General features: G+C 40.9%; 1 protein-coding gene across 11 annotated transcripts in view; it reads right to left on the minus strand.

Annotated features, from left to right (window-relative positions):
• Window positions 1-12,264, minus strand: part of ENAH (ENAH actin regulator) — a 129,775-nt gene that overhangs the window by 26,639 nt on the left and 90,872 nt on the right. For 6 of the 11 annotated variants that reach the window (XM_032838835.1, XM_032838844.1, XM_032838836.1 and 3 more), the window contains exons 4-5: window positions 10,849-10,905; window positions 5,985-6,069 (exon numbers count right to left, since the gene is read on the minus strand). In XM_032838835.1, coding sequence (XP_032694726.1) covers window positions 5,985-6,069; window positions 10,849-10,905 — 142 coding nt within the window. Of the gene's footprint in view, window positions 1-5,984; window positions 6,070-6,482; window positions 6,495-10,848; window positions 10,906-12,264 lie in introns of all 11 variants that reach the window. The other 5 variants (XM_032838842.1, XM_032838847.1, XM_032838846.1 and 2 more) reach the window with 3 other exon arrangements.

Here is a 12,264-nt window from a genome sequence, read left to right on the forward strand (position 1 = left end):
ACTCGCTTATTAGGTTAAAAGCCACAACTTCCCCTCCTCTTCATACCACACACACGCCCCCCCAGAAAGTGCCAGAATCTGCCTTCTCACCACCTCTGTAACTTGGCGGAAGCCACCATTACATGCCGCCTAGTTTCCGTTCACAGCCTCCCTGGTTTTCCCGATTGGGCTGCGCTCACCGCCTCCATCTGTGCTTCTCCGCAGGCTGGTGTCGACAGAGCAGCCAGACTGGCGGTTTCTGTGGTAAGCCAAATCCTTTCTATCAAAGCCATTCAGGGGAGCCGGCTGCGCATCCAACTCTTGATCTCAACTCAGGTCTGATTTCAGGATCCTGGGATTGAGCTCCATGTCCACGCTCTGCAGAGAGTCTGCCTGAGATTCCCCCTCTCCCTCAGCCCCTCCCCCCATTCTCTCTGAAACAAACTCTTAAAAAAAAAAAAAATTCAGGGGCACCTGGGTGGCTCAGTTGGTTAAGAATCTGCCTTCGGGGGGCGCCTGGGTGGCTCAGTGGGTTAAAGCCTCTGCCTTCAGCTCAGGTCATGATCCCAGGGTCCTGGGATCGAGCCCCGCATCGGGCTCCCTGCTCAGCAGAGGGTCTGCTTCTCTCTTTCCGACCCTCCTCCCTGCTTGTTTTTTCTTGTGTGCGCGCTCTCTCTCTCTCTCAATAAATAAGTAATCAAAAATGCCATTGTCCCCCTTTCTCTCAGAACAAAAGCTACCTTCCCTGCAATCACTGGCCAGGTCCCGCACAACAGGACTCTCCGTTAGCGTCACACTCTCCCGGCATTCTCCCCCTTCTATTCTTGCTCTCTCTGCCCAGGCCACCGTGGCCTCTTCGTTTGTCCTCGTGTATACACACACACACACACACACACACACACACACACACACACACTCTCTCTCTCCTGCTCCAAGGCCTCTGCACTGGCTGTTCCCTCTACACGCAAAGCACTTCACCCAGACACCTACTTGGCTGGCTCCTTCCTTGTGTCTCGGTAAGACCCACCCTGACCAGCCTATCTAAAATTATAACCGGCCTTCCCTTGCCCCTCTGCCACACATACTCCCTTCTGCTCCGCTGGGTCTCCCCCCAGAGCACTAGGCACCTTCTGCTATGTCTACCGTTTACTGTCGAATGGGGTAATAAGGCTGTTTACGCCCCGACCCCACTCCCTGCCCCGTTGTGTCGTTAAGCATGGGGAACAAACGGTGCCCGGCACCTCCTCGCCGCGCTGCAGAGAGGAGGCAACCACAACCAGCACATACACGGAGAGTGGCTGTGGTGCATGCAACAAGAGGAACCTGGGGGAGACCTCCCGTGAGGCCAGTGGACACAGAGGACGGCAGAGGGTGACATCGCCATGATCAGGCTGACTCAGAACCTCGCGCCTTGTCTGAAGAACAGCGGCATCCACCACTCCCTCCTCCCCAGCCTCAGGTCAGTGGACGGGGTGACATTTGCCACAGAAGACTGTTCCCTAAACTGGACATGCCGCCTCGGGTGAGCCAGGGCTCCTCAGCACCTGTGGGACCCCACCCTCATACCCTAAAGGACAGCCTACCAGTCTACACACTCCGCCCGCTGCCACAGACCTCCTGGAAGCCCTCCGGGTCAGGGAGGAATGGGCCGACCAGAGACCTCACTTCCATGATGCAAGAGGAAAGCCAAGCCAAGGACTGAGGCCAGTCCATCTCATCTGTTTAAAAAGAAACACCACTCAGGATGACCAGGTATTTGAATAAAACCAGTAAAACAAACCAACTCTGCAGGAAGGAGAAGATTCAGGCAAAGGAAGAGAAACAGGAGAGGCTTAAGATATAATCATGAATTTGGAATAGGCTGTCAAAAAGGGAATAATTACAAAATACAAAAAACTCCTGGAAATTAAGGTTCATCTTTTGACAGACAATCTACTACTACGTTATGCCCACTGGGTGGCCGTGAGCCATGCATGTGGCTCCTCAGCATTTACCATGTGGCCTGTCTGGACAGAAATCCGTAGTAAGTGTAAAACACACACCAAATTTTGAAGACTCAGTATGAAAAATACAATGTAAAATACCTTAGCAACTTTTATACAAATTTCATATCAAAATGACAGTACTTTAAATGGACTGGGTTAAATAAAATGTATTTTTAAAATTAATTTTACCTATTTTTTTTTACTTTTGATAACATGGCCACTAGAAAAATTTTAATTACATATATGGCCCATATTGTATTTCTACTAGAAAGTGCTGATCTAGACTATACCGTTAAAAATATCACCAAGAATACAGAACAAAAAAAAAAAGAAGCAAAAAAATGAGAAAAGAGAAGTATCCTGACGAAATAATCCAGAAGGACCAGAATTGACTAGTAGGAGTTCGCAAAAAAGAGAGCAGAGAAAACAGAAGAAATGTTTAAATGGGTGTGAGTCTTCAAATGGAAGAGGTCCATTAAGTACAGACCTAAAGAAAAAAAATGATGAAAAAGAAACCACAGAAACCAAACACTTCAGCTAGTGACATATTCCTGAAAACCCAGATTACCATGGTTGACAGGTTTAAAGGGATTCCAGAAAGGGGTGGGTGGGGGGAAGATCACCTGTGACATACAGACAGAGTTAACAACACATGTAGGAAGACTGCAAATCTCTAAACTGTGAAGTGAGAAAACCAGGGGGTGGGATGGAAGCGCAGGGACAGGGGTGTCACAGAGCAAGGAGCACAGAGATAGCTCAAGTGAAGAGGCAGGTTCAGTGTGAATGAGAAACCAGCAGCAGAACTGAAACGAACAGCTAATGGAAACCGGCCAGGGAGGCGGACAAGTCATACTTCCTAGTGCAGGGGCTTGGGTGGGGGGTGGGGAGGGTAAGAAGCCCCCAGCCGTCACATGACCATCAAGAACTAGAAAGAGAAACATATTATTTCCATGGGAGAAGCCATCAGAAGTACTAAACGTAGAAATGGTTAAGCGTGAAATTCATTCTGGGGATTGATATGAAGGGAAGGGCATGACTGCATGACAGGTGACCTCTCCCCATCTTAGGCCCTCTGGTGCCACATGGGAGTATATCACATGCAAACAACTTTAAGAAGAATTAATCTGAAAGAAATAAAGTGGGAATAGCTGAAAGGGGTCTGGGTTAAGGACCAGAAAACCAACTAGAAAGCACCAGCAGTACACAGAACAACAAATCCTGGGAAAGTTATTAGTCCTGACAGTGTCAGCAGATCCAACAGGCTGTTAGAGAAAGAAGTCAAAAGCTACACTGGGACAGGGATGGTCAATGAAGAGCATTACAGGCCTCCTGCACAGGAAGCTTGGGAGGAAAACTGAAGAGAAAAAGCATGCACACGAAGAATAAAATCCTACGGGTTTACACTGCAGTATTAGTGGGACATCCAAATGCATGAGCTCCATGACAGGACTTCTCACAGCAGATCACCTGGTGGAACTGAGAGGGTCTCTGACCCTCTGAAATGACACACAAATGCATGTCTACATGCATATTAGAAGGGTGGGAGGTGAGGGGAAGAGGGCACGTGTCCACTGCTTATCACCCAGTTCCCGAAAGGATGCACGAATGGCTCCATTTCGTGGAAAATACCACATGGATCTCAGGTGCAGGATCACAGCTGTCCGTGTGGAAGCCGCCAGCCTAAGAAGAAACGACACTATGCAACCCTATCATCAGTCTATCGAGGCAGACCATGTACAGAGGGAGCATGAGGATAGCTCGTGCACGGGTGCATGGAAGAAGCTGGAGGGGCCTATGGGACAGGAGGTGAGAAGCTAGAGAGTCTGAAGGATTGAAAGGAAGAAAGCAAAGAGGCAGACGTGCATGAGCAGAAATCTCAAACAGAAACAAGTCAATGCTGGAAGCAGTGTTTCCAGGAGATTTGAGCAGACACAAAACAGATCCACCGGGTAAAACAGGAAGTGGGTGGAGGAGAGAGAAGGGACAGAGATGAAAATTAACATCGACAGAGAAAGACAGTGGTTTCTGATAGGTTTCCCTGAAAGAAAGAAGAGGGGCGCCTGGCCGGCTCAGTTGGTGCAGCAGGTGACTCTTGATCTCAGGCTCATGAGCTCAAGCCCCACACTGGATACAGAGTTTACTAAAAAGTAAAAAAATCTTTAAAATTATTTTAAAAATTAAAAATTTTTAAAATAAAAGAAAGAAGACTCCATGTGGCTATGGACAGAAAATAATTTTAAAATGCATATCCATTTTTCAGAATTTTAGATTTCACTCTTCAAAACAACTGAGCTCAAGTCTTGAACTAAACAAGTAATATAAACACCATTCAATTTTCAAGCCCTGCAGTAGCCTTCTGCACACAGGCAGACAAGCCTCAAGTCCTGGGGAGTGCCGCAGGGCCAGCCAGCACTCGGATAGGACCAAATCAGACACAGGGCACAGCAGTTTCACAGCGGTAGGTAAAAATTCACTCAATATTTACTTCTACTGAAACTGCAGGTTGCTAGTTCTGAATAACATCGTGCAGTGGACCCCTCATTGGAGGGATCACTGGCAGCACCCTCCGCTGGCTCCAACCTCTATTCTGTGTTGTCCCCACCCAGCAACTGTCCCTGGGGGGCCCTTGCTTGCCAAGCCATGATGCCAGAAATTATCTGTTATGTTTGGGTTCTCTCCTGGTTCTTCCTAGCTTTCTACAAATGGTATTCCTGATAATACCATGATCTTTTTTTTTTTTTTTTTTTAAAGATTTATCCATTCATTTGAGAGAGAGAATGCGAGGATGGGCAGGGGCAGAGGTGAAGTAGATGCTCCAAGCGTGGAGCCTGACCTGGGGCTTGATGTCACAACTCTGGAGATCACATAACCTGAGCCGAAACCAAGAGTCAGATGCTCAATGGACTGAGCCCCCCAGGCACCCCATGATCATTTTGTTATTAATCACTTTTCTGTGGGGGAGGGGCAACAGAATCATTACAATTTCTAACTCTTGGAATTGTTCTGGTATGTTTAAAACACTCAATATAGAACTAAGATTCTATCTCTTAAACTTCCCTTATTTCTACAAAAGTTTTATTTGCATGTTATAATAGCATCACTCAAAAGAGTTGCATAGATTTTCATCAAATTTGGGGGCTATTTCTGGAGCGACTGAACTGAATATAAAAGGCTGTGACAAAAACAAAATTCATTTTGGGAGGCCTTCCCCAAGAGCTAAGCAGTTACACCCCAAAGCAGCCAGTAGAGAACATAGTAGAGATCCATCTGTCTGTCAGGGGAACATGACACATGTATCAAAACAACATGGAGAATCTGAAGAGCATTTCAAATGTGAGATCCAAATCCAAGGTCACAAGAAGAAATGCTGGCTTGGCATGGAACAAATGCTTATCAAATGGAAGAATCCATCCGTACCATGGTTATCAGCTCTCTAAAATAAAACAGGTGACCTATAGTGATAAAAAGCAGTATCAACATCACCAAAAATTTTCATTTGTTTTAAAATGGGACCCCTGGTTTAATTTTCATTACTGTATGTGCCTGAATTTTATAAAACTATTTTGTTGTGAATTTGGTAACTTAGAGTTCAGAGACTCTGCTAATTCAGAACAACGATACCTGAATGAGGTTGCATCAGGCTTTCCAATGTATTTCTTTATAAACTGAACTGAAGCAACGAGGTAATATTATTGACCTCGCCAAACCAGCAATTTAATCATAAATAAAATGAGTTTGTATTCCATTACTAAGCAGGGGTAATATCTCAAGATCAATGACGTCTATGAACAGCCAACAAGATTTCGACTTTCTAGTTAAATTAGTTATGTGAAAGCCATAATGACCACGGATCAATTTATAACCGCTATAAAAATAAGACTCCTTGGAATGAAAGTCACTTTGTATGCTAAGTGACTTTTAAACAGCTGACAAGACATAATCCACTTTTGATATTAGGATGCTCACAGGTCCTCTGCAGTAGAAAGAAAAACTGCAAAGAGCAACTTATAAAAAATTTACCTTCTTTGAATTTCCAATTCCTCTTGTGATGGACCATTTTGAACTTGGGCAGGTAGTTGAGAATTTTGTCTAGGCAATGTTGGCCCTAAAAAGGAGGAAAACATTATAGATGAACATTATCTTTATAGTTAGCTGGATGGAAGAGATAAAAACATGAGAAGAATAACATAAAACCATCACATATTTACGAATGTATCTTCTTTTTTTGTTTAGCAAAATAAAATATAAGCTTTACATAACACACAGCAAATGAAAGATTGCAACATAATACTGTCATCATCTCCAGAAGGCTTACTTGAAACAAATGGAAAACATCAACGATAAAGGCAAAATAAAACATTTGTATATGAAGAGCTTGAGGAAAACAAGTGTTCAATGAGCATCTGAATAGGCACCTGAGCTGGACGTTTCTAAGACAATGAGACATTCTCTTTGGGGTAATTATTCATGAAGTGGAGAGGGAGAACTTAAATGAAAAAAATCAGAATTCAAACTCACCTAAATAGAACACTGGAAATGAAAAACAGGAGAGAGAGAGCATGAGAACCTTATTACTAAGATGAAGAACGCTAATGCATTTAACAAATTTGCCCAATTTAAGCTGCCATTTTTATTTAATGGGTTGGCATTTCCAGCACTGGTGAAAACAAACATTTGCTAAACTTCTATATAAAATTAACCTACGTATCTGAATTTTTAATGTAACATAGATCATCACTTTTCATTTGGGACTTAAAAAAAAAAAAAAAAACCCAAAATCAAAAACAAAACAAACAAAAAAACCCACCCAAAAGCCAAAAAGCTACCTTCAAACCAGCATGGTTTGGTCACGAGAAACTAATGACCATCCATTCCCACATACCATGTGCAGTGCAGACCCATTTTACCATCTTATAACAAATGCCACTAAATATGGGACAATTTAATGTCACTGGATATAAAAATTAAATGTGTCACGAGAGAAATAAATACTGGACCTAATACACGAAGCCTAGGGTTAAAACAGAACAATCTTGAAATCTAACCCAGTAAACAAACAGAATCCAGTAAACAAGTAAATCTAGAGTGCCAGCAAATGCCCCTAACAGATATTTTGACAGTGTTTTGTAGGCCGCTAGTACCAGAAACAAGTAAGAGAGAAATGCCTCTTTGTACTAACGTAAATTTTTGGTAACTCTGTGCCGTGCTAGGGAAGTAAACCTTGCAGCTAGAAGGATGAAGTTCGGGCAATTTTGGTATGGTACTGGCATATCCCAAATGTGGAAAAACAGATAAGTGGATCTAAACTTACCTACTAAATTTTTGTTCTCATCTCTTTACCCATTTCTAGATTATTCATGTAATTTGTCCTCTAAAAGACAAGTTACATGACAATTGCAGTGATGTATTTCATTAGATTTCCTAAGTCTGCTATTTTGAAAACCACATAAAGGAAATATTAAAATATATTAATTCTAAGTCATCAGTAACAAGAACAAAAAATCAAAAAGCGTTTTAAGTTAGTGTTAAACACACACTTAAATTTTTGCATAAATGAAAAACAGAACTTGTCTAGTAAACAGGCTGGAATTCTTTCCTTCTTTTGGAAATGAACATAATGATGTAAAAACAGACTGTCATATTAAGCCATAAACTAATGTCTAATACTCATAGAAGGAAAAGATGTCTTATCTCTTCCAGCAGAAGGGGGGACAAACAGAAGACTGGGAGTGGAGAGTAAACACGAAAAAATATAAACTAAACTATTTGGGGGAAGTATTTTTTATATCCAAAGTTGCATTTATCCAAAAATATTAAATGTGAGCACTTAGCCTGGGCAACTCATGAAACCATTCTGGCTTAATTATTTTTTAAATTAATATTTGTTATTTAAGTGAAAAGCTCAGACTGCTCAAATAATTAAACAGCTGGATGTCATGGGGTCAGAGAGATTCATCCATCACCCATCCCAAAAAAGGACACCAACATACTGCTCACATGTAGCACAGGCATTTGTGACCTCCATGGTGATACGGACAGATGAAATACCCCAATATAAAACTACCGATTTAAGTTTTAAGTCAAATACACAAATTCAAGAAAAGGGTGTCAAAATTTCAATTCAACCCTGATTTTGTTCAACAGATTAAAAAAAAAAAACTAACAAAAGTTTGATTTAACTCAAAAAAAGTTTGAATGAGAAAAAATTATCTTTTAAAAACAATTTACAGAAACTGTTCTGGATTTCTTTTTTTTTTTTTTGTAAGTTAAAAACTTAACAAATTTGTTTTAAAAGGAGGTTTTAAAAATGTGGAACATATTCTCTGGCTGGTATCATTAGAAAATTAATTCACCACAAATTTATTCATGTAGCCAAAAGAGGAAGACCCTTTTAACATGAGGGGAATCCTGATCCAAGAAAAGCTCTCCCGAGTGTATTCTACATGGTTCTTTGTGGTAACGGGCAGCTTGTCTTTCCACACACATCCCCTCCCTGGTGGGCCGGAGAGGAGGGGCCTGCCCCTGGGGTCTTCTCGCACCTGTATTTAGTCTAGTTGTCTTGTCTGTTTCTTCGCCATCAGTACTGTCAAGTCACAATAAGGAGCACACTCAAACTCATGTGTATTTAAGAGAATGTAAATATACCGTAAGCACTGCATCGAAGAGTTCAGGGTCACTTAACTCCAGGGACACAATCTCATGTTTCCTTCTGGTTGGTCCCACCCACAGGAGGGTCTGGACATGAAGCAACAACTAGAAGTAGTCAAGGCTGCCAGCTGCCGCCATGTTTTCTGGACTGTAACCACTACTTCACATCGGTCATAGATTCCTAAATGAGCATCTGTGTTCTCACAGAATGCAAAAAAAGGCACTTTCCTATCCGGTGGGCACAAGACAGTATTCTTATGAGCATCCTGTGGTGGCTAATGGTTCTCTTTCGGGAAAAAGGAAAAGAGACACGTGAGCCTGCCTCATCCCTACTGTGGTGTCATGAAGAATGGTAGCTAATTTTGAGGGTTATTGCCTCTGTTTTATTACCAGAGCCGGAGACAAGGACTGATATTAATCTGTCCTGGCTATAATTCATACAGCAGAGATGTGACTTAGTTTCTAATAAAGAAAATGTGTCCATGTCCCTGATAGATTCTCTATAAATGATGGAGAGCAGAATAGTGTGTCTCTCGATTCCAGGAATGAATGGCATTTCAGTCTTTACTTAATACTGAGTTTTGGCTAAAGCACACTGCACCTGCTGTCACATTTTAATTTCCACAAATCTGGTTTTACACTTAGCCACAGACTGCTTAAAAACACAGGACTAAAAGACCAGGAGGTGTTATTATACACAATACAATCAAGTGTAAACTTAGCAATGTGGTAATTATATTATTGTACACAGTTAAATCAATTAAAGGTAATAATGGGGAAAAATCTGCTTTTTTAACACATTATTTTACAACTTAAAAATTCACCTTTATTAAGGGAAAATCAATCCTCTCTGCAATTGGGTAAATTGTATCTATTACTCTGCATATGGAACTCAACATAGTAAGTAGCAAAGTACAGAACATCAGAATGAACTAAAAAAAAGTCCTAATAACACCAATATGAATAATAACTCATGGCTAGTTCAAAAGGTGGCCTAGAAGAACCCCCAGGAGGAGGCTGAGAGAAGCATCGCTTAGAGTCGCTGATTAAACCCTGGGAAGCAGGGAGTTAGGAAGACCAGCAGCACAGGCTCACTGATGGGACCGTGTCGTCCGGAGCAAGCCAAAAATGGAACTTTAGGTGATTAAGAAATACACCAGAGTTTTTATTTTTGGAAATTTTATAACACATGCTTCTTTGCCTCAACCAGCAGTACATAAATTTTTAAATTCTAAAGAATTAGGTAAAGAAACAATATAAGAAATACTGAAGAATCACATCAAAAACTGAGTCACGTGGATAAAGCACACATACAAGGCTGAACTGTTTATATAAAATTTTAGCAATATTAATACTTTATAATTATATGTCTCATAGAACAACTGGGCCAGTCAAGGTATACAGGAGTAAAAAAAAGATCTATATATTAGGAGTCAAAAAAAAAAAAAAAAAAGTTCTAACACTTACAAGTCATTTTTTGAACTTGGTTTTCCAAACAGAAGGTTTTAGAATCAAATAAGGATAAAAACAATTCAGAGGAAGGTGTGCGTGTCTGTGTGTGTGTTCATGTGTGTGTGCACGCGCACAAAGCTCTATCCTCGTGTAAGGGCAGGAACACGCACCTAACTGTGACTCGGGGCAGCTAAGGGACGTCTCCGGCTCGCACATGCGAACACCACATAGGTGTGCGCGCGTGTGCACAGGAGTGCAAGAGCACTCTGTGAGCCCAAGCTCACGCCTCACCTACTGCAGGAAGAAGGCGGTCACGGAGGAGCCGGAAGCAGCAGTGGCTTCCACCCGCCTCGAGGACTCATGTGCCTACAGCTTCACTCGGGTGGAGCAAACGATCCCTTCGGAGAAGACACATTCACAGTCCTCGACACATACTGAGGTGCATGGATTCTGTCCCTTCAGTAATAAATTAAAAGACTGCCTCAAACAAAATAGTTGAAAACAAAAACGAACAAACAAAAACCCCTCTTGCTCCCCTGGCAAGAACTGCGGAAGAACTCACTGGAAGACCCTCACCCTGACTACGTCCTAAGAAGCCAACTCAAAAGCTGCCCGAATCACTACGTGAACCACGACAGATAAAGAGCACGACATAAAACGGGAGCTTGCTGGATACCCCGAATACCACAAGCCAGACTATGGCCTACGGAAACAAAAGTTATGGAAATGTGCAAGTAGTATGTACCACAGCTTGAAAAAGGAATGTAAACATAATGTTGCTTACCACAGAAAATACATCGCAAATTAGTGCTGTCCTGGGTAGCAGCAACCTTGCTCTGGGCTGCAACAGACACCTGGTGTTAGAAGCTTCAAAGGACAACGGGGCCGTCTGAAGAACTTCACACAAACTAAAAGGTGCTTTCAAAGGTTCAAAATGTTTTTATACATACGTCCTATCTAGATCCTCATTCTGGAAGCTCTGTAATTTAATAAAAACGTATCTTCTTTAATATAAACTTTAAAAAAGAATTTTTATGTGTAATCTTATTTGTGGAAAAACCCTGTAAGAAGCCCCAGACCAAATGACGCACTTCTAGCTTCTTTCTGGAGTTAGACAATCAGAGAGTGCAATCAATCCACATTTCAAAACCATATTTTGAAAAGTAAATGGAACTGAGGTACAGGAGGTCAGCTTCCATAGCTGACTTAATTTCACAGTATCTACCACTTTGCAGCTGAAAAAAATTCAGGGGAGACACTTAAAATTAACTTAAGCTAAAAAGAATTCATTTCTACTAGTTGAAAAAGACAAAAGTTGTTTTAAACAGCCTGTAGCAATTAAAGTGTTTTATAGTCATTGATGTAAATAAGAGCATCTTCATTGCACTCTGAAAAAACATCAAAACTATTCACTGTTTTACCAAGCCATATTTAATGATTCCTTTTTTCCCCCCCAATATGTTTACATACTTGTTAAAATATCTTACTAAATACACGTGGCCACTTCAAATAGCCATTTTTATTTAGGCTACCTACATTAAAACTTACCCTAAGTATTAATGAAGTAAATTCTCTTTAACAGAAAAAAACTCAGTGAGAAGAAGGTGCTAATTTATGAAAAGGGGAAGGGCTTATATAAAATCAAGGTGACACTCAAAATTGGGATGGGAAAAACAAAATTAAAAATTTTCTTACTATTACATTAGTGCTATTTATAACTGTATCAATAATTTTCTATAAAATGCCAAAGAAATTCTTTTCAGCGTAGGAAAGATTTTCTTTTTCCCTTGGTATTAGCCAAAAAACAATGAACAGATTAAAATATACTGACTCAAGAAAGACCGCATAAAGGCAAACAAGACAGTATTTTAGATTTCCCCAAACTGTGTTCTTTAAATAATACAATTTATGCTAACTAAAAAAGTTTACATAGACTCAGAACCAAACCAATTTAAAGACCATACATCTGAAAATGGCAATAAATCTTAAATAATCAGAATTTTAAAAATCATTTTTAGATTTAATATCATCCAATTAAGTTTAAACTTTGCTTTAAAAATATTACATACAGCAGATATTTTCAAACACAAAATAAAATCGAGAAATGTCACCTTTGCTAAGTACTTTCAACAACCCTGTCTATTATATTATTATTATTATTATTATTAAAGCCGCATGCACAACATTCACTGTAATGACA

The sequence above is a fragment of the Lontra canadensis genome, unplaced genomic scaffold (assembly GCF_010015895.1).
Source record: "Lontra canadensis isolate GAN:19392208 unplaced genomic scaffold, GSC_riverotter_1.0 scaffold106, whole genome shotgun sequence".
Taxonomy (NCBI): Eukaryota; Metazoa; Chordata; class Mammalia; order Carnivora; family Mustelidae; genus Lontra; species Lontra canadensis.